This window comes from Kryptolebias marmoratus, linkage group LG1, assembly GCF_001649575.2.
Source record: "Kryptolebias marmoratus isolate JLee-2015 linkage group LG1, ASM164957v2, whole genome shotgun sequence".
Classification (NCBI taxonomy): domain Eukaryota; kingdom Metazoa; phylum Chordata; class Actinopteri; order Cyprinodontiformes; family Rivulidae; genus Kryptolebias; species Kryptolebias marmoratus.
This window is the reverse complement of record NC_051430.1, coordinates 16,604,838-16,628,418: the sequence shown is the minus strand read 5'-3', so window position 1 is coordinate 16,628,418 and position 23,581 is coordinate 16,604,838. Positions and strand designations below refer to the sequence as shown.

General features: G+C 38.1%; 2 protein-coding genes across 2 annotated transcripts in view; both read right to left on the bottom strand.

Moving 5' to 3' along the window:
* The window catches only part of ccnh (cyclin H), a 46,198-nt gene extending 36,617 nt beyond the window's left edge, over positions 1 to 9,581 (bottom strand). The window contains exon 1 of the mRNA XM_037977434.1: positions 9,474 to 9,581. The gene's annotated coding sequence lies outside the window, so the exon portion shown is untranslated. The remainder of the gene's footprint in view (positions 1 to 9,473) is intronic.
* tmem161b (transmembrane protein 161B) lies at positions 4,120 to 22,982 on the bottom strand. Its single transcript, XM_017427947.3, has 12 exons — positions 22,731 to 22,982; positions 17,315 to 17,418; positions 15,507 to 15,587; positions 13,303 to 13,400; positions 13,012 to 13,168; positions 11,793 to 11,944; positions 11,640 to 11,700; positions 10,570 to 10,710; positions 9,474 to 9,587; positions 7,657 to 7,831; positions 6,955 to 7,051; positions 4,120 to 6,851 (listed from the first exon to the last, which is right to left on the bottom strand). The coding sequence occupies exons 1-12, from the start codon at positions 22,731 to 22,733 to the stop codon at positions 6,556 to 6,558; spliced, it is 1,479 nt and encodes a 492-aa protein (XP_017283436.1). The 5' UTR covers positions 22,734 to 22,982; the 3' UTR covers positions 4,120 to 6,555.
* Between the last annotated feature and the right edge of the window lie 599 nt (positions 22,983 to 23,581).

Sequence of the window (23,581 nt, the reverse complement as noted above, 5' to 3'; positions counted from 1 at the left end):
GGGGGGGTTGTTGCACACATTCAAATAGATTTCTGTTTATAAGTATATTCTTGCAGCTGTGTTGAATCACAAAGAAAATTCATGAGCGAAAACATGTTTAATCTAATATATTGGTTTGTTTATAGAGTAGGCTAAAGAGGAGGAAATCCCTAAGAAGACAATATGATGAAGACTGCAGCTCTTTTGTCCTAGTTTCAGTCCCACATTTGTCAAAAGTGCCAGCAACTGTCGCACACACACCCTCACACCGAAGACAATGGTGCATTTCTCTCAATCTTTTTTCACAAACTGTCAATCAATCTGCTGCATGAATGACAATAACATCATATGATGCAACATTCCTTATCAAAGATCTCTTCGACAGCCCTTCTTCCGTATCTGAGGTCTAACCTCTGATCAGAATATTACCATCATCATTTCAAGATGAAAGAAAAAAAACAAAAAAAAAACAAGTGCTGCACCACTACCAAGGAGACACCTTGATCCCGGGGCATTTGCATTCGTCACCTCGTTCCGCTGGATGTAGGAACGATTTACCACGAGGCTCCCTGATTGGACGGCACTGGAAAGCAGGCGCTCTGCAATTGCACACACACAGGCATCCTCCCCCCTCCCCCTCCCCCCCTCCTTCACACACTGCCACACTCAGCCGGTGGCACTAGAGGGCAGTCCTCTCTGTTGCTTTTTGCTGTAAAGGAGTCATCCACAAACAGGAGTCACATCAAAGGAGAGAGGGGAACGCAGCAGGAGTTCTGTTTATTATTTATTTTTTCAAATCTATGATTTATGTGAAACCCTGAAAAATCTTGTAGGATTCGATAAGAATAATGTTCCACTTTTCATCACAAGGCGCCAACATCTGCCAATTAAAGCTGGACGGAACCATTTATCCTCAATTAGGCATTAGCTTTAGATTTAAACACAAATAGCATATACAAAATGCATAACAAACAAAATGGAAAAAGTATCCCTGAAAAGCTGTGGACCTACATACATATGACACACACATATAAATATATACATATATAAAAGGCAGACTGACCAAAGAAATGGTAAATTGCTGGTAATAAACAGAGCAGAGACTCTTGAAAGACAAGCGGTGCTCTCACAATTACTCATTACGACTTAATAATACTAACAGAAAGCCAAAATGTATTTAAAAATACAGTAAAATAGAGATCACGAACAGCAATAGTAATTAACAAAAAATTAAAGTGAAAAACAACTTAAAGTGATAAGTGAATGCTTACATACTGTTGTCTGTTGTACTACTTTCTTTTCAGGAGGCTGTTTACTATAAGTGTACAACAATGTTTATATATATATATATATATATATATGTGTGTGTGTGTGTGTCGTTTGGTTTACCTGCTGGGATAATAAATAGATGTTTACAGCATGTTTCACATTTAAGATGGTTTCTATGTGTCAGCCAACCAATCTGTAGTTGGCACTCCGTTCCAAAGAAGCTTTTGTAACATTTTACAAACCGGCATATCATTGGGAACAAAAAAAAAAACTAAACATGACCAAAAGAGGTAGAGTAAAGTACAGCACTCTTTTTTTGTTGTTGTTGTTGTCAATTTATGGTACAAGGTCAAGTCAGTCATTTAAAGTACGGCTCCTGCTTCCCACAATCAACATCACGATGGGATCACCCGGTCCGTGTTGGATTGAAAGCCCTCTTTTGTGGCGTCAACCCTTCAGAAACGTCTCAGTTCTTCTGGCCGTGTTAGGGATGAAGATGTGTGTGTGTGTGTTTTGGGGAGGGGGTTTCTTCCTTCATGAATCGTGGCTCCACACCGCACTGTGAAGAAGGGACCTCAGTGAATTGGCGCCACTCAAGAGGAATAAAGGAACCTCTCCACTGGTTTGTTTTGGAGGCTGTCTTATTGATCTGTCTACCTATGAATGAATGCGTTGGCCCAGTTTTCCCGCTCCTGCGGACAATGGCACTCGGCCTGAATTAACTGGCCTGATGTTATTCCCAGATAATAGGGTGCATTGAGAGGAATTTGGGGAGTGTTTGTCACTCCATCCCTCTATCTAATCTTTCCCACAGTAACAGACAGCGAAGAAAGAGAAGCAAATCGATGGCCATTGATTGCCTAAATCAATGCTAGTTAAAACGAGGACATGCAGCGTTTCATAGATGCGTAGAACACAATACATATTTAATTTTCCAAACTAAATGCTTTTTAAAAAAATGTATTTGCTTTAGACCTTGAAGATCTAAAAGGCAGCCCCTGGAAAAGCTCCAAAGTCCAAAGCTATCATAAACATGGAAAGAAGACCTTATGTGTTTGCAGTAAGGCCCTAAGAAGACAGCTGAAGGGATTTTATTTTATTTTTTTTAAAGTTAGGGCACAACATCTGCATTTCACAAGGGCACATACTGTATATATTCAAATCTTCCAGCACATGCAGACATGAATTCTAGTACAAAATATTAACCACAAAACAACTACTCCTGCAGTGACAGCTAAGAAAACATAGAAAGCCATCTTTATTTAACCATACTCAGTATAAAACTACACTTTCTTTCATATATTAATGTTCTTTGAAGTGGGTTTTTAGAGAGAACATTCTTGAACAAGTATTCTTGAACTACCTGCAGTAGACAGCAGTCAGAGTGACAATCAGGGAGAAATTATCACGAGGGGTCAGGATAACAGCTGTTCAAAATTGAAATAAATAAATTTACGCTTCTTAAAACAAGTCAAACCGCAAACATTTTGTTGAAGTCCTTCATGAACTACACTGCAGCCAGTCAGCAAGTGGCCAAATGTTTTGTATCCGGACATTTACAAACTGTGCACACGAGCCTCTGAAACAAGTCGTTAGGCGGTTACAGTTGATTCTACTCGGGGCTATAATTTGAGGTATTAGAGGATTTGCTCGTTTGTTTTGTGAAAACTACAGTGATTTTATCTAAGAGGTCGCCCCGGAAAGTCTCATGATCTGTAAGTGAGCCGTGATAAGGAGGACGGATTTGTCATCAGTGCCGACTGCTGTTTTTTTTGTCTTTTTTTTTCTTTTAATGAATCGTGTTTTTTTTTTACTGATGACGCTGCTTCTGCTAATTGCACTCAACACGCTCCGGTACAGGCAAGGTGGAATGCCACATACCTGTTTTTGGGTGTTGCTGATATTGTGTAGAGCTTACATCAAGTTAACACCATACCTACAGAATTATTTTAAAAAAACCAAACAAACAAAAATATAGATATACTTGTAGTAAAATGCAGGCTACATATAAAGATAGTGACCTGAAGGATCCCCCAGATTCACTGAGGTCTCTCCACCTGTTAGCCAACTCAGCTTTTGCTCTTCTTTATGAAATCTATTCAAATTAACACAAGAGTTTGTAACAAACCTTTGTGTACACATGCACAAGAACTTTTCAGCAATTTGATTGTTTGCAGTCATTTGTCAGATGTTTCATCCACTGCTTCAATACAACAAAGGGGGGGGTCTTCTGCCAACCACTGGGAAACGCAAGTCTGCAACACAATTTAATGCTAAAGTTATGCGGTGTAAAACTACAACGTGGCATTTACTTAAATAACTATAGCATTTGAGTTTTGAGTTTTAGATGCTGAAATCTGCTCTTACATAGCCCCTCCTCTCAGAAGCCATTCTCTTGAATGATTTTTTCCTGATTCTTCAAACTGATATCATTTGCAGGTAAGATACTGGCTTTTAATATCTACTCCAGGTAAATCCACATCAGAAGTCCCTTTCAGTAAACAACTTTACATTACAGTAAAGCTACCAGCTGTTCCCAACCACAACTGTGGGGATTCTTGTTGGTATAATTTGGTACAGAAGGGTTTTCACAACTGGGCAGACCAATGAACAGATGTTCTTACAATATCCTGTACATTTTGAAAACTCAGCAACTGCTGCTGTGTTTCTAAATCATTTATATACAAAACAGTTAATATTCAATATCCACACCTGAGCTTGTTCTTTGGTCAGCTAATTTTTGTAACTAAAAACAAACATTTACAGTTCAGTGCTCTGGATTTTTCAAAATAAAAGCCAGTTCAAGTAGCTTGTGACTGTATCTATCTTCTCACTGAAACCAGTCAGCCAGGAAATCAATTAAAACAGACAAAGTATAGAACATAATTTATTTAAGACAAAACTCTAAAGCAGAAATAAATACATGAAAGAACAATGTTTTTAATTTACTTTGTGAACCCAACAATGAGTGAAAACACTTTCAGTGGTAACAAACTGAAAAAAAGTCTGTTTATAGGCCAATCAACTCCCAAACTATTAAAAGTATCCAAATTGTACCAAAAAGGGGGGGAAAAAAAAATCATCTGTAACGGATTAGTCAAACACATCTTAAAAAAGTGATTTCAGCGATCATGCACTCCAACAACAAAATAAACAGTGAGCTGTTAAAATTAGAAATGTTTACAGGCCTCAACGCAATAAATACAAAACCAGAAAAAAAATCATTGCATAAAAATAGTCATTAGGACACAAACGATTGTGTTCAAAAAACAGATTAAATACAGACATTAAGTGCAGGGATGAGGGATGTTAAATCAACGCAAACAAACAAATCACTTTTATATATATATATATATATATATATCTATAAAAAAAAATCTAGAAGTTAGGCAGGATTGATACATTCACCATGTGCATATTCTCCATTGTTTCAAACAGATACAAACTAAAGCTAAGACTTTCAAATTCAGGAGCTTAGAAATGTTGATATGGTGTTGCTGGACTTTGTGTCGTGTACAAAACTCACAACACACGACACAACGGGTACGACGGCAGATTGTTAGACCAGAAAAAAAGCATAAATTGTGTAATCAATCTGGCACCACGTACCCTAAAATCCATCATCAGCACAATCAGTATTTGTCCGTATATTTTTTTTTGACAGTATTTAAAAACTCAGCAGACCCATGTCCCCGTGTGAACCGGTACTGCCGATTCCCTCTTGGATCTGCAGAAAACGGAAGGCCGCAGAAATAAAACCTACAGCGACTGAGAGCAGGGTAAGGAGACTCACTTGGCACCATTTTCAAATTTCACACTTCTACAAATGCACAATTTGATCCTTTAAAAACATAATAAAACTTCCGGGGAACAAAAAAACGGTGGTGTTCTAACAGCAGCTGACGTCTTTTTGATCACAATGCCCTTTCAGATTCCATCTGACGTACAGCAGAGATTACATACCTGCAGACAGACACGGGAACACCAGCTCAAACCCTGACTGAGCCCGACACGCCGTCCTCCCTTTGAGTCGCAGTCGCTGCTCAACAACAACTTTGAATTCTCACAATAAAATGGCTCAGTTTAAACCGCAAAAATGAAAGTTAAACACAAGAAAGAACTCTTGTCGTTTGTCCTCTATGGCAAGCTCGGTTTGACTGATTTAAACGCATCAACTTCAAGTCAGTGAGACGTCGTCTCTTCTCGCTCCTCCGCCGGTCCGGCTCTCGGTTCCCCCACTTCATAACCTTCGTTTAAGATTGCAGTGCTTCCCAGTCGGCCACGCTGAGAATATCTGCAGGCCGACACACTGTCTTCCTTCTAGAAACGGACTCACTGGTCCTCAACACGACAGTTTAAGACTCTACAGACTCTGTGCCTGACATTTGAGATAAAACAGGCCGAAAAAGCTGTAAAATCTTCAGTTTGGAACAAACAAGATGCCAAGTTTGGCAACAAGTAACGCAAAACAAATACCTGCAAAGGTGTGAGGTCAGACTACCAAGAGGAAAGTATTGCGACAAAAATGAAGCTTCTTTACAATATATTGATTAAAAAAAAGAAGAAGAAAGACTGATACAACCTGGAATACAGAGGGGTGGCATTGCTTGTGATTTCAAGAGCCTTGACCGCACGTGTCCAGACTTGAAGAAGTTTGTGGTTTGTGTTTCCAAAACTACTTAAAAGGTGCATCAGGCCCCTCTGAAAACAGACATTTAAAATGCTCTTAAATTAAAGTATTAGTGACCTGTAAAAAGCTGTAAAGAAACTGCATTTGTCGTCTTAAAGTTAAAAGGTATCACAAATCGGACAATATTAAAAGACTAGACTCACTGCAGTTCTTTGTGAAAAGACAACATGAACTGAACTTTCCTGCTGGCTTACAAGAAAAATTCAGAATGAAGGAGAACTGCTGGACGACATTTCAACAGAGGCTACTAATTGTAATTAACATCTCAGAGTAGTTTATCGTTTTAAATTTGCACAGAAGCGTCACGTTTTTTTTTTTGTTTGTTTGTTTCTTTGCCAATTCAGTGATGACACCCATGTGGTTTGAAACATTTGCAGCCCAAATAAGAAAAATCCTGGTCATAAAAGTAAAACTATGAACCAGAGTTCACAGTTGTCTGTGGAGGAAGCACTGGAACGAAAACCAAGAGTTCTGATGATATGATCAGTCAGTCTGAGGTGGTGAGAGATCGGGAGCAGAGACATCAGTGGGAGCAGAGACATCAGTGCCCCCCCCCGACCACAGTCAACACACAGTGGCACTGTGGGGGTATGGATGGCCCTCTGGGGCTGTTGATGCTATGCTGCCATGAGATACTGATGATAGAAGAGACCAAAGAGGGAGGTGGAGAAAAGACAGGCAGCAATCCACCAGGTGAAGAAGGAGAAAAGGCCTCGGAAAAGTAAGGGGCTGAAAACTGTCCGCAGGCCCCCGAGAGCCATTGAAAGTTGGACTACCGACGCCCGAGCCCCTGTTTCCACCACCGAAGCTGGTTGTGAGGGTGCAACTGGTTCGGCCCCCAGTGCAGAATCAGAGTTCAGTTCGTAGACGCACGGCAGGTCTTCATGAGGGTAGACCCACCAGGAGTGACCACCTGGTATAGGAGAAGCAAAAAAAAAGGTAAGACATGACTTCGTGTTGTCAAAAGCAAAAGGATATCCATGACCGAAAACGATAAACATTGAGCAGTGACTCACCTAAGGTTTTTAGCAGCAAAGTTGTATGTAGCAACATCACCAGGGGTGCCACATACTGTAGTGCGATTACACACAAGTAGTAAAAAACACGCGCAACCTGGGAGAAAGCAGAAGCGCGTCACTAAAAATGTCATCTGCTCGAAACGTTAAAACATGCCGAAGGAAATCAGTTTCCACAAACACAGTCCTGCTGGGAATATGAAGTAACAGAGCTTCTGACTCAGCCGTCAGAGTAAGTTTGAATAAAGCCTTACTTTAAAGGGCAAACCAGGCAATTATAATAATAATTATGACAATTTACTAAATCCGACAGTTCACACAAACACAACTTTAGCGCTAAAAATATGCTCTGCAGAAATTAAACTTGTTTGCATCTTGAAAAAGGGAACAAAAAACACTTCACACTAAACATTTATGACCTTGAATGTGATAAATACAAACTATTACCAAGTAAACAGCAACACTGGCATAGTTCTAACTTTTTTAACCCTTTCCTTATGCAGCGACATAAACCCGTGGTTCCTCCAACTTGCACTAACAAAAGAAGTTTTTGACAATGTCTATACTATCTTCTACTGAGGTTTTTGGTGTCCCATAAAGAGGGAGGAGACTCCAGGTTGGGAATCACTGTACTAAACAGGATCTAAAAGTATAAAGAAACTTAAATTTAATAATAATAATAATGAAGAAAAGTGCAGTTACCATCTTCTGCAGGTCGACAGTACTTATCCGACCTGCTTCCTTTTTCATCTGGGCCACACCTTTCTGTGCCAGGTTGAGGTAGGCCTGCAGGTGATGTCTCATCATGGCGAGCCGGAGCACACACATCAGTATAATAACCCATAACCGCAAAGTATCATACGTCTGTTCAGTCATCCTGGCAATAATGGGAATGCGGGAATAAGAGAGGGGAAAAATGAAAAAAAAAACCCAAAAAAGGATGAGAGTTTTTTTCTGGTCCACAAACTCAGCCCCTCGTGTTAAGTCTCGTCTGGATGGTAAGCAGAGACTCGGAGACAGAAAGGAACGACGGCGGAAGGAGAGGAGCCACAAACAGCTCAGAGGAAAAGGCAAGAGAGGGTGAAATTGAGGTATAAAAAGGTGAAAGAGAGTATTGTAACATGAAATTAAACTTAATCAGGTTTGACCTTGATGCTGTAACAGTCAGTGTCAGCGGCGACACAAAGTTCAACATGTGACAGACTTTAAGCAACACGTGGAAAATACCTTATTAGAACTAAGAACAATATAGATGATAAAGAAAAGCAAATTCTCTGTAGTATGTCACTATTTATGAGCTCACTGCTTATCTTACAGCACCAATGTAAATTAAATTCTTGTGTTTTGTTTTCTTCTGTTTGTTGACATGTTTATACTGATGCTGATACAGATACACGGTCCCCTCTTTGACTGCTGACCTCACAGGTGACTCAATCAGGCTTCCTGCTGCAGTCAGTGCATGTTTCCATCACCCATATTACTGTGGGAAACAAAAATATCCATACGCCTAATAAAAGTTGGCCAGACAAAAACACAAATATATATATATATATATATATATATATATATATATATATATATATATATATATATATATATATATATATACAAGGGTCTAGCAAAATGCAAGTCTTTTTTTATTGTTCTTTGATTGTCCTCCAATTCACCTGCCATTTACTGAGGTGTACACCGGATGTTTTTCAATACTTTAGATGGAAAAACGTAAAAGGTAAAAAACAAACAAAAAAAAGATTTGAAAGGGGCGCAAAGCTTTTTTAATTTTTTAATATAATGTTTTTTAAATAAACAACTGTACAAAGAACTGCACCGTTATCACGTTTTGTTCGGCAGATTTTAAACCTTCAAAATCTTTCAAACTGAAATAGTCTTAACTTGTAACAAAACCCTTCAGCAATATGTGGTACCGTATTTTACGGACTATAATTCGCACTTAAAAGCCTTCAATTTTCTCAAAAAACGACAGTGCGCCTTATAATCTGGAGCGCCTTATAAATGTAAGAAGTCGTAATGTTTTAATATGACTTTAGTAAACTACAAAGCCGTACCGCTTGCGACATTAACACGCAAGGCTCTGTGCATGGTGCGCCTTATGTATGACAAAATGGACCATTCATTGGCAGTGTGTCTTATAATCCAGGGTGCCCTGTAGTGCGGAAAATATGGTATATGCCAAAAAGGTTACTCACTAAACATCTAAATTAAAACTTAAAAAGATGGAAGTTAGAAAAGTATTTTCCTTAAAATATTCAAAAGCAACATTTAACACAAATGTTGCAAAATATTTGACATTTAAGATCGTGCTTTCTTTTAAATAAACTCAATATTAAGTTAGATCATTAAAATTTCCTAGTCTAAGATAAGGTTAAAGCATTAATAAATACATTTCAAAAACAGCTTTTGTTCTAATCTATTCAAATTCATCCGACAGTATACAGGAAGGAAAAGGAAATGGTACACTGAATGCTACATCGCTGTATGAAAATGAAATGTTTACTTACAAAGGCACACTCTCCTTTCCCAGGGTGGGGTTCATGACGTAGTCCTTGGTAATGGGCCTCACCCACAGCAGGACCATGATGAGGGGGGACAGGAAGTTGATATGAAGCAGAGTTCTATGAAAAGATCCAAGAAAAAAATTAAAAGAAAAGACATTAAAAAGGTAAGCGATCGCTGCTGGAATACTCCCTCAGAGACATCATGAGTCATTTTGCCTTACTAAAATCATTCATTTTTAATCTCATTTTGCAGTTAACATACAGTTATTTTAACCAGTGCCACCTTCCCCGTGACAACTGAGAATACAACCAAGTCGCACATTTGGAAGGGCATGAAGATAATCCCTCCAAGTGACAGGGTCTGAGGATGTAAGCTCATGGTGTTTATGAGGGGAAATGGAAAAGGAGGCCATTTTGAAGAGCCTGCTATGCCAAAGTGGATTATGTGAATGCAGCGTGCTTAGTGCCTGGCACCCCCAATCTTGGCCAGCGACATACCACCCTGTGAGCTCTGAAATAGAAATATGACCAAACTGAGAAAGTTGTCATCTAAATATGTTCTCTTATCTTCGACATACCAAGGAAAGTTTGAGTAAAGTGAATTTTATTCAATTTAAAATGTATTCCATTTTATCAATAAATACAAACGAACATGCTGGACTACTCTGAAAATAAGGAATTATAAATACAACAAAACCTTTAATAGAGAGACTTGATCCTAAAAAAAATTAATAAAATTTGCTTTGTTCGATGGTAGCAGACTTGAAAAGTTACTGTTCAAAGATTCTTTACAAGCAACTTCTTCCAGCTGCTCCTGGAAATGTTTTGTTTGTGTGATTGAACAGTTCTTTGGAAATTAAAACCTCAATCACAGGGTGAAACTTTTTGTTGACGTGCATCCAACACCTCAATTTGAAAATATTACCTAAAGATGAAATCATTATTATACCACAACTCATTTCACATTTTTAAAGGCTGTACATGCATTTCTCCAAAGCTTTCCATCCGTCTTATTAAAGGTAAAGAAGATATAAAATATACACATTTAAACACACACGTGTAAACTTGCGGGTGACTAATAATACGACAGAAAACTCACTGTGTAAATTTGTTTGTGGTTAAATTGAGTGCATCTAAGTGCATCTGGGCAAGTCGCAGGCCAGGGAATGTTAGAAATGCTCCAATCAGAGAGCAGAGCAGGGCCAGAATCAGCTTGAAGGTGAGTTTAGATATGGGACCCCTGAGGAAAAAAAAGGATACGACATTAGAACAGATGAATTAAGAAGAGCAAATTAAGCTAGGCTTCAAATAAAAGTACCAATGATAGTGGACAGTTTTTCCAAAGCATAACCAACACTATCTAGAAGCCTAACTGATCACCAACATACATAAATATTTAGTTCCACCCCCAAAAAATGACAAGTCAAGAACATAAAGTTATTGTTAAAGGAGCTGGATAAGCAGACCACAACAGTTAAAGACATGATTAAGTGTCCACTTGGTGTGCTGAAAAGCCATTTTCATGTTGTAGTCTGAACAGGATGACCTCTTTTTTTAGAGGAGAGAAAAAGTCTGTCAAACGTCTGCACCGAGCTGCGTGCTTCACAAACCCTGCAGGTGTGCAGCGAGATTTCAGACAGAGCCATTTTTAATGCTGAGATATGGAGATGTTTGATCACCTGCAGGCTAGAAACCTGCTGGATGACAGACAGGATGTGACTACGCCCAAGCATCGTGAGTTAGTAACCTAAACATTTTTCATTTTAAGCTGTTAAAATGTTTTGGCTAGGTTATTTGGATTTGAAAAAGGAAAAAAAAAAAAAGAGTTATAAAATTCAAGCTTTTTATTGTCTTTGATGGTTCAGCACCATGGACAGGGCATGAGCCTATGGAAAATCAAAACCTAATCAAAAAGTTGAATATGTTCTAATGAAAAAAAAAAGAAAATTAAAAAATGAGGGGAAACTTTTAAACTTAAATCTTAGCCGGTCCTTGTTTCCATTTTTATGTCATCAGCTTGATGTTTTGGAGGTAAAATGCAATCAAGATTGTGAAGAAAAAGGGTTCAGGATAGAGAAAGTTCTACTTAAAATAACTAATTCTAGACACATCCTTATCCCAGTCACTACTACAGCCATGTCAGACATCTGTCTTAATCACCGTACTTACTGTGACTCTAGGCCCTGATAGTCCAGAAACTGTTGAGCGCTGTCAGAAAAGTTGGCAAAACCTAAAAATAAAAACGTTCAACAGTGACTCACTGCAATCAGAAAAGCTGGAAAAAAGGTTGTTTTTATGTCACCGTGACTTGTATGCACTGACCTGTCTCAAGACCAAACTCCAGGTAGTTTTCAGTGACAATAAGAATGGCCATGGCTTTGACGAAGAAAAAGAAAGCAAATGTGATGCAGAGTGAGCGTTCTCCTCCTTCCTCCAGCTTGAAGTAGTGAGCCGTTAGAGAGAAAAGTGTCTTACTGAGGGGACAAAGTTAAGGAAATACCTTGGAGGCACCCTGACCGAATAAGAATACCTCTGTAGGAACATTACTGTGCCTTTTTTTTTTTTTACACTTTCCCCTCTGAACTAATCACAGCACAGATAAAACTCTTAGATTCTGCATCATTTCAGGGGTCATTCACGCCATCTTAATCCCAATCAAGACTAGTGCATTCTTAGTTTCTTTGTAAATCGTTTACTGCTGTAAAAGTCTATAAACACTCACTGGAAAAGTCAGCACCAGCATACGGCTTGGAGGGAAGTTATATATATTTTATCATCTAGTTACCAACTAAGAAGATATCCAGTCAGACTGATACATTTCCGAAAATGAGAGGAAAACAGACGTAAATACCAATAAATTCAAATACTTGAGTTATCTCGGTGTTCCTTTGATATTAGTAAAAGGTTAACAGAGCAGTAGAGCTGATCTCCAGGGCAAGTGTGTTCAACATGCCATCAAAGCTGAAATGGGAAAACAGAAATCAAGCGTTCCATTAACACATATATTGGACCAACATATTCCTCATCTTTATGGTCCCATTTTATCAGTTTCCCAGTCTGTCCTTTCCGTCAAGGAAATCAGTCAGTTGGGTCTGTGAAAATTGGGCCTCCAATCTGCAACGCAGGCAGAAAATGACACCCCATTTGACCACGGTGAGCCAGGTCCAAACATTAGAACTGGGAAGATTGATCCCTTTGGGCAGTGAAAAGGATAATGTATGTTATTTAACCATCATTCAGCATTACAAAATAACAGATGGAAGATAAATGCAATGGTGAGATTGCCTCTCACCAGCACTGCAGCATGCACACAAACTGAAATGATTTGATCTCTGTTATAGACAAAAACAAATTAACCTTCTGCATATAAACCGTTGAGCATGAAAGTAATTGAAATTTATGAATACACAGAAGGTTCAGCAGAAACCTCTGTTTGCACCAGCACCACGTCAGAATGTTCCCAATTTAAAAAAAACACTGAGGACAGTTAGAAAAAAAAAAAGGGCACCCGATATGTAACGAGTGACTGATGTAAGGATACATAACAAAGGAGAGTACGAGCAGGCACCAGACCACACTGATGTTCATCTCTCCTGAGGGCTGAGCCACACTGTAGTAAAGCTCTGTTATCAGATAGACCGCACTTGCTGCTACTGTAAAATCTACGAGCCACTGGAACTCAGGGAAGTAGTACAATGCTGAGGGCAAAAAGAACATAAATCAGAATAATCAATTATAAACTACACTAAATGGAAGCATGCATACAATCATTAAAAAGTGCGAGGAGAGGATGAAGTTTTCTTTTTCTGTTACTATGGTTTTAGGTATATACCTAAAGTGTCCACTTCTGTGATGCATTTCGTCTCCAGCTGCAGGTCTATGTCCTTTGGAACCGTTAGCGGCTTATTGTCTATGTGACCATTATACTTCCTAGAAGCAGACAGAGAAAAACATAAGGAAAGAAGAAGTTTAAGGGAAAAAAAAAGTCAATTTTAATGCAACCACATTTTCTATATAGCGTTTGAAAATGTGCAAAAATAAAACTACGTTATATCTTTCAACTATCATTATTTTAGCTTCGGTGGGGCTTGCATTTAAGAATGCTTATGAATCATCTGAATACATTTGCATAAAACACACACAATACTGCTCCTGACCTGGAGTTCACAAGTAGCAATTTGCTGCCAAACAACGACCCAGTGAGCCACAAACATGTTTTCATTATTAAGTCTAGTTATGCCCCTCATTTAGTTCTGAACTGGTCTCAAACTCCTCGGGAAGGAGCAAAAACAATGATAAAACTGGACTATTTACAGTAGATTACCTAACTAACTGAAGTTAGCTTTTATCAGCACACCTTTTCCAAACAACAATATGTTATTAAGCTTTTAAAAGATAAACTCATTCAAGTAAAGTGACAAAATCAATTAATTATGATGTAGGAGCCTCACTCGAAGTCACAGCAGCATTTGACCCGGTGCTCAGTGCTGTTCGGCAGCTACTGGCTTTTTGTGAATGTAGAGCAAAAAGGAGTTACACACTTCACGCTGGATGCAAACGATTCTGATTACAAACAAGTAGCACTCTCTCAGGCCTGACCCCTCAAAACTTCAATACGACAATTGAAAATGAACAAAAATAATAGAATTGAAAGAAACTGTTAGTAAAAAAAAAAAACAAAGAGTGTAGTTCTCAAACTAAGTTTAATTTATAATTTAAAATCATTTCTTGCCAACAAGACAATTGTGAAAATTCTGAGCTCTGACAAAAATCAAATTAGCTTCACTATTATCTGACGCCATGAAAGGCAGGCGATAATGTAACTGTGTGTCTGTGTGTTTGTTTGTCTCTCTGTTAGTAAAATATCTCATGAACCACTGGGCAAATTTGAATGAATCTCAGAAAATATTTATGGGTCGTTTATCTACAACTTATGAATTTGGAGTCAACTAGAATCATGATGGCTGCCCGACCTTCGCAAACACTAAACTCTTTATGGCTCAGTCCTTTTAACAGATACTGAGCTAAAATCTGGCGTGGTAGTAGCTGAGAGTCAGCTTCAGCACATACTTTGAGCTCTAACAGGTTGCTGAGAACTTTGGTTCATAAAGTGGTGGCCGAATGATCGTTTTTAATCATAAGTACAACTTGGCTATTTTTTAGAAGGAGAACTAGTGTGTGTGCTAAATTGAGAATCACAATGCCACCGTAAGTCTCTAAGGCCCAACATGCCCTGGACACACTTCATCTCTGAGACGCCTGACACTAACAGAAAAAAAAAAAGAGGATTAGCTCCACCTCTGACAGAGGGAGTCAGTCTGGCAACAAAAGGAGTGGAGTCACAGGGCACGAGTTGAAAAGGACAGTGGTCCATCTTTTTCTTTGAGGAATTACAGAGCAGGCGGTGCTGGAGAGACTCGACCTGCCTCATACAGGGTCAGAGAAAGGACCGCACCGAAAAACTGAAAGAGTTACTATGTGGAACGGTAAGGATTAACTTCAGGGTGTGACTTTCATTTCAATTCACATTAAAGGGGAACTAGAAAACAAACGGCATGAAATTGACAGGCTAAACACATTGTTCAACACTAAAAGTGATGGGCAACTTGAGTTGCAAAGTTGTCTTAAAGGAGAATCAATTTACAAAATAAAAGCCTGGCAAATAATAAGTTTTGGTAACTTTGACTTCAGAGTGGTTTCAAGTCTTTTTAAAGTTGCACTTCCTGAAATAGACAAAAAAGCAACAGCTCCAAAACACAAGAGCAATTTTCTTAAATTCCACTCCTAAGACCCATCGCTTTGAACTCCAGTGAACAGCCATAAAGACACAAAACAACAAAAACAGACTTCTGTCTCCTCATTTCAAACAGCCACTAAGCACACCGCGTAAACATAATTTAGTTGATATGTTGGGTTTTGTCATTGGTCCACGTTAAATGTCTGCCGCTCATATTTTTTTTCCCCCTTTGATGAATTGTGTGCCTTTATTCCTCCTCTAGGCCTCTGCAGTTCCCAGCTACCAGAAAATAGCCCTACCTGTCTTTCCTCTTCTGTCCTTTTTGTTTCCCAGCTAAGTTCCTCAACTCATCTTCCGTAGGGTGCTGATACCACCGCAGACTGTGAGGGAAAAATAAAAAGAAACGTGTTTATATAGACAGAAAACATGAAGTACAAATTAACGCAGAAATTTTTACAGTTGTGGACATGGAGATAAAGACAAACTGAAGCTAGATTTAGATATTTAATTCAGGTTTTTTTTTAATATAGTGAAAATTTACATCAAAAATCATCTCTGGGCAATGTACAAAATGGTAATTAACTGTAAAATTAGCGACGGCTGTGGATCAGTGGTTAGTGCAGTTGTCCTCTAATGAGAGAGCTCGAAGTTCGATTCCGGGCCGCAGTCACATGTCGAAGTGTCCCTAGGCAAAGACGCTGAATCTCAACGCCTCCGATGTGTGTCCCATTGGTGTATGAACACTGATTAGTCTCCATAGAACGATTTATTCAGATTAGCTCTCTAAAGATGTGCGGATGGGTAAACGAAGGCACAGATTGTGTAGGAAAGCACTTTGAGTAGCCTGGTTAGCTAGAAAGGCGCTATGTGAGTACAGTCCATTTACCCTTTAATTAGGTCCCAATTTAAATCAGACTACTTGCAGTCCTATTTATTTCAATACAAACTAATAAAATTAATCAATCCAAAGCAGTCAGGTTCAGATTTAAATCCAGTTACATGAAGTCAAGTTTAATTTCATTCTACAGTATGCTGTACGTAATGTTTTAGACACTATAATAATATTACCACTTGTCTGATGACATTTTATTTAAAAATAAAAACAAACAAACCTTCAACAGCCTCTCCAAAGCTACAATTAAAATGACTTTGGTTGTGCAAAGAAGTATTAAGTGTTGGTTGTCAAAAACAACTCAAAAGTCACATGGGAACAACAATGAGCTTTATAAACAGTATATTTTTACCAAACAGCACACACACACACACAGTTTTTTTAAAACCATAACTGTAAATCTGTGATTTTACACACCCAAAAAGCACATGTGGGAGCTTTTACCAAAGTGTCGTGATTTATCTTCAGCAACTAAGCTTAGAATAAGAACTGATTCAAAAAAAAAGAAATTCTGAAGACAAACATTTCAGGAACATTGTCAATTCATGTTTATGCGTCATACTATCCTCTAGAGAAGTACTGAGTGTAAAGGTTTTATAATTTATTTAATTACTAAAGGAAAGGGGCTGAAAAAAACATGCCCATATTTGGAGTTTTCCTGTACATTTATCAGTTTAGTAATGCAATACTGGAAGGTCCTGCACATAGTCTACTTTAAGAGATGATGTTGATGTTTTGACTGTAAAGTGACAGATTTACACACTGTAAGTAGTTTGCTTAAGTATTAACACTGCGTGGTGAATCTTTGGTTCTTCATCATTTGTATTCAGTTCAAATCACTTCAGCATCTCTGATGGCCTGTGACCTGTGTCATACTTTAACAATTGGGGAAATATAGTGAATTCACTCGGTTTCGTCGCCCTCGTCTGGTTCACTCATTCGCCCCCATGCTGCCTACCACTGCATCGTCAATCTCTCTGGCAGCTCAAACGGTGCTCTGCGGTAATAAACATCATGTATAGTTTAACGCACTGTCCACAGCTGTGGACAGATTGCCCGTTGTAGCATTTGTCTGAGCTGAGGGACAGGCTGTTTGCTCCATTGATGCACTTATTAAAACGTGCAAAGCTTTTCACTAAGACATACATACATGTAACTTTCATCATTTTGATAAAGTTTGACGGCCAAGCCCTGAACGGAGGGATTTACCCTTACCTGCCACTGCACAGTAGCCATCTTGCAAAGGAATAATGAGGTAAAATTTTCTGGATTACACTGGCCATTACCATGGTAACCACCAGCTGCACACCAATCACACCCTGTGGTGGGGGAGAAAAAAAGAAAACTAAATATTAAGCATATTCCAGCTACAAATACTGAAGTTTTAAATAAAACTCTCACAGTTACATAATTCAGAATAAGAATGAGCACAAGAGCCTGGAAACCAATAAAAGTAAATTACATCAATACCCTTAAATGGTTAGAAAATAAAAAAATATAGTATCACAAATTAACTTTATACACTTTCATGGACTATAGAGGTGACTTCCTGTACCATAAAAATACTTTCTGTAATCACTGATGAACTAATAACCAGTGGCAGACCACTGAAGACCTTTATCTTCAGCTGACCTTACTAAACAAAACAAAAAACATACAAACAAACTAATATGATCTATAAGAGTTAATCACTTCAGTGGCTTTTAGACCTACTACAAACTGCCAGACTAAATGGCTCAAAGTTATTCTTCTGTTTAATGACAATTAAAGATAGTAGTACAACAAAGGGTGACTGTGAAGCAATGTTCACTTCCAAAAGATTATATTTAAGTCAAAATCCTAATTCAGGACAGCCATTTCAAGTCTGAAGCAACATGTGGATGCATGGTAGGACGTATATGTATATATAAGACATAGTTATCTTCTTTTTCAAACGATACAAATGTACTATTGTTTAGAAAAGTCTAAGATAAGTTAAGGATTTAAAATGATCTGATGCCCTGATGCCCGGTATCAAAAGTTAAGAGTCTGATGAAAATAGGATGTTGCAGTTACATGAATGTATCCACAATCTCACTGAGTCAATGAAGTCCAATCAGCAGAAAAGAGCATCAAGCAAATCTGTTAGCAGCACACACATTGTCTCGTTCGGCCATTTTCCTGACCTCTCATTAAAGAGCTGACGTTCAACACAAAGGGGAAACTTTAAGTCGAGAGTTTACAGCTAGAGGATACTATCATGACGAAATAATGCTGGACAACATGTCAGTCTATACCATGCTGAGAGTACAACTTAGGGGAAAATGAATATTATTTTGTACTTCTACATGAAAAGTAGGTAATAGTTGACTACTTCGGTAAGGATGTGCTGCTGCAATTTTTTTTTTAAACAATGGAGGAGCGCTAAATTTTATAAGGTTATACTATCTTCAGCTATGGATGCTTTTTGTTTAGATGAAAGGCAAATTAAAGAACTGTATGCATGGCAAAGTTTTAAACAAAGTGCTTGATGTGGTAGAATCTAGAGTATGTGTTGAATGTGGTGATGACTATTAGCCACTACCTCACCGATATTTATCTCAGTATCTGTAAAACTGACTGAGTTATAGCCATTTTTAAATTTTGCAAAGGTTGATTAATTGTGGCAGTCATCTTTATTCAGGTTAACCCCAAAATTTAAATTGGTTATAGACGCGCCTCCGATGATTACTTTCCGACTTTCATTAAAATCTGTCCAGAGGTCATGAGATATTTTGCCAACAGACCAAGACATAAACACACACACACATTAATGCATCTCACTCTTTTTTTTTGGCAGCGGGCAATAGTTAAGTAAAAATGAAACATATTGGCTAATCTGATAAAGTTCAGCTCACTGAATTATATTCTGATGATGCTGATAGGAGGTAAACAAGATCTGAAAACAACAGAAATGGCTAGCAGCAAATCCAAAAAGAAGCTTCCCAATATTCATTTGGACTCCTAATGCTCATTAAACTCATACTAAATAATATTAATAACATGTTAGTAAATCAGAGTAAAATATGTTAGCCAAAGCTCAGCGCTGCCCCATAACAGTTTAATATTTTAAAACGCTAAACTGCTGTAAATTAAGAAAATGCATTAGTCTCACTAAAAAACAGCCTGTCTGCAATAGTTTAAACCATGTCTCTGTGGTCACAGGTCAGACAGGGCTCTTGTGGTTGTTACCCAAAGATATTATAGCATAAAGAGTTCAATCTGAAGCCAGAACGGTCAGATCAATATTCACTTAGGCTTAGGAGGCCTGAATCGTTCCCATCAAGCTGTGCTTTTATCCACCCGCTCGTATCCGTTGGTTGGCTTTTATTTAGCAATCAGTAGGAATCGTTTATATCTTCTCCTGCAGTGGCGAGCTCTGAGCTATTATCAGCGAAACCACACTTGCAAATCCATTATTAAAAAAAAATAAAACAGTTATAACTCATATAGCGTTTAGTGGGGTTTTTTTCTACCTGTTGATTATCAGTACTGTTAAGCTAAACAAATGTCTCTAAATGTATTAAACAGAACCTGGATAAACCCAGAGACCTGCTTTGCTAATTTCACTTTGCTTGTCGTACATCTTGTTGGGAACATCATGGGAACGTCATTAGAACTGAATAAAAGCGTAATAGTCATAATAAAATGACTACACAGTATCCTGAGTGATTGTTTAAAACCAAGTCGGGCATAAACAGTTGTATAAAGAGAAAGAGACTAATGCTGGGTTAGCTGTGATGGTCCCAGAGCTGCTCAGTAGACCTAAATTTTGGATTGGTCAAATGGATCCCCAGAGTCACCCCAGTATGGGGTAAGCTCCAAAAGATGGAGTCAATACCTCTTCTGAAGTCCCACAGAGAAGAGTGGGTGCCATTTATCTGGCAGTTATGCTCACCTCTATGTGACGCGTGACTAAACACAACCTCTCTGACTTGAGACATTTCTCCATCGGGAGTAATGGTCATGCTATATAGGTCAAAAGCGCACAGTCTTACTTTGGTGGATGCTGACCATTCTCTGTGGGGATCCTGCAAGGATCTCAGGCTTGGAGGAAATTGACCCAGCGTGGACTCGCTTATCTTGCCCAGTCCGTTTGACCCCCTCCGCACAAAAACCAAATGAAATTTGTAGGGGGTGGGGAGTGGAAGCTGCAGTAATAACCGCCTTTCAGAAGTGTTCAAACACCTCAGTGCTACTTTACTGATGAAACTAACTTTGTAGCTGTGACATATGGATTGATCGATTGTTCCCGGGTGCATTCAGCTTGACTGCTCATGACTTTACTAAATTCACTAAAAAGTAAATACATCATTAATGAAAACATTTATGTTTCTCGGTTGAATTTTCACAAGTGATATTCACAAATTCATAATCAAGAATAAATCTGATCTCATCGGGCTTCAAGCTCTCTGTTTATGTCTGACATAAACACAAACATTTTGATCAGTTGGCAAATTATGGATTCAGGCAGGATTTAGGTGTGGCAACATGTAATAATGTCGACAACGAAATACAAAAATGTAGAAATGAGCTCAACGATTTCCAAGTCTAATGGGTCTTCTCGGTGCTGTGGCGGTTTGTGCTGCTGCCTCACATCAACACAGTCAAAGGTTTGAACCTCAGCTGGGACCCTTTTGGTGTGGAGATCCCATGGACTCAATGTCCATATCTGGATTTTCTCTGGATAATATGGTTTCCTCCAACAGACCGAAAACATGCAAGTTAATTAAAGATTCCTAAGAAACCTTAGGTGTTCTTGTGGATGGCTGTTTGTCTTATCTGTCTCTGTGCTGGCTCTTTAATGGACTGGTGACTTGTCCAGATATACCACCTCTTGCCCGTTGACCACTGGAGATAGGCACCAGACCCCCACCCCGTCACTGCAACTCTGATCAGGATTAAATGGGCACAGAAATGGACTAATTAAGGGAGTAAGCATCACCCAGTGTTAAACATGCAAGTTAAGTTGTGAGTATAAGCTATTATTCTGTCATATATTTGTCAGAAGACCGGAGTTCTATGCAGCTCATAAAAAAACAACTTCCCATTAAACTATTTCATTTTACAGCATTTTTGAATCTGCAAAGCTAAAATGCTACACAACGTAGAGAAACAAAACAACAACAAAAAAACCCTCTCTGCTCAAAAAAGCTAATTGATAATTAGTTAAACAACATATTAAACAATTTATATTCTTTACCATTAAAAAATAAAATGATTAGTCTGAAAACAAAAAAAAAAAACTCTTTACTTTTTTTTAACCTTATTCAGGGCTGGAAATGTCAAAAACAAACCCAAAACTGTTCAATGCTGCACAGATATCACAGAAGAACTTTAAAACTAATTAAAAGCGAAGTTGCAGAATGAAAGTTAATAAATTTGACTATATAATTTGGATCAGCAAAGAACAAGATAGAAGATAGAATAAAAACAGTTAAGTAAATATCAATATTTGTTATTAACAAATAATTTTATTATTAGGAGTGCTCAACACTTATATATAAAATTAATATCATTTATAGGCTGTCACAAATATGGCATCCTGGATTAATAGTTACTCTTATTTATTATTAGTTATTAACAGTTAGTATTATAGTTATAAAAATAATCACAAAGGACTTTGTTCTCTTCTTTGATGATCTGATAAAAACACAAGTTCCAAAGTAGTGATTATACTACTTTTGTTCATTACCTTTTTACTGAAAAATAATAAAATACCTGATTTCTTTTCTCTCCTTCGCATTTGTCTTAAAATCAAAACCCGCCGCAAGGAACTGTACAGTGTTTGACTTTGCAACTAGCCTTAGTGACAATATTGTCAATGAATAAAATAAATTAAGCTTCTTGAGATAAATACTTTGTGTCATTGAACATTACATGGCATTTCTATTAGCTCAATCTGGTCAAGTTTTAAATGGCGTAATTGAAACAGATTTAAAGTTAGGAAAATGATGACTGTAAGCTCCAACATTCAAACTACTTTAAATAAAAAAAGACCAGAATTGTTTTAAACCGAAGCAGTCATTGCCTCAAATGATCTTGACATTTTACCTGAGGGCATCCTGAGGTCAAACTGAACAGGTCACAGGAGTGGACACACCTTTACTGTGTATCCTGCTGTCACCTGGGTGGCATGTTAAAAGCTCAGCTAGTTTCATCATTTTACCATAAAACATAATCCTAGTCAAATAGCTATGAATATTAGCTTCAAACTGAGCAATCAATTACAAGACAGTAACCATGACATACTAGCAGTCCTACAATTAAACGTTCCCATTTCCATAGAGGCCTGCTCTAATAAAAATCTGTATTAACAAATATTACAGTAAAATTAATTGACAGTTGTCTAATAAGGCAAGCTAAACAATAACGGAAACGCTTAAGGCACCGACTTACTAATAGGTAGCACAACCCAGTAAAACACCTGCTATAGCTAACAGGCTACGCTACAATTACATCCACAATCCATACTAGAAGTGAACAAACACAAGCAGGCAAACTGCCAGCAAATGTGTCACGTGAATCGATATTTTAAACAGATATTTAATCAATAATGTAACACGAAGAATGAGTGAACCCGCTGCGTTCAGGTGCTCGCTGTCATGCTCACCATGTTGATGCGGTGCTGCTAAAACAGACTCTACTCCAGCAACACAGAGCACCCCTCCTCGGAAATCAAGCGGCGAGGAGCACATAAGACCTTCTTGCGATGGTGGAGCACAAAACGAAAGGGTTCCTTGTACGAAAAATGCCACCGTATCTTTGCCGTGGTGGGCTACATGGTCAGAAAAATCAATGGATTCACCCTCCGCTCGCAAGTATTTTCAACTGCAGTAGAGGTCAAACTGAAACTCTGGGTTAGTAGGTGTCCTCGGATTTGCCTGCATACAAAAGAATGAACGGAGAAGAGTTATTTATTCAAGCATACATAAACCAGAAAAATACATTCGAATCTGTTATATTTGGGTTGTACATGAATAATTTGTATATATAAATTTAATTTAAGCATGACACAAATTGTCTAATTTTATATAGGAGTGGACAAGATGTCTATAAGTATTCAGCGAGACCTCCTCAAAAGGGAAAGCGCAACGAATCCGACAACACATGACAGATTCGGAGCTGCTACCAGAGCTGAAGCAGAGTGTGAAACAAACGAATGTAAATGACTTTTTTCTCGAAGCCTCTTCAGATTATTCTAAATTACCACACATGTTGTACCGCACTGCTTTTTCAATTAGTTTACAAATTGTGCACCACTGACATAATTTAGTCTTTTTAGTCTAGTGAGTGTTGGGAAATAGGACTGGTTGCTCAACCTTACCTGGACTTTGCAAATTGTAAGGCAAGTTGATAAAATGTTGGGTACATCCATGTGTAACTTATGTACCTTTCCCTAACTAAAACAGTTTATTTGCTGACATGTTTAAAAAAGAAAAAAAAACACATTAAATAAACATT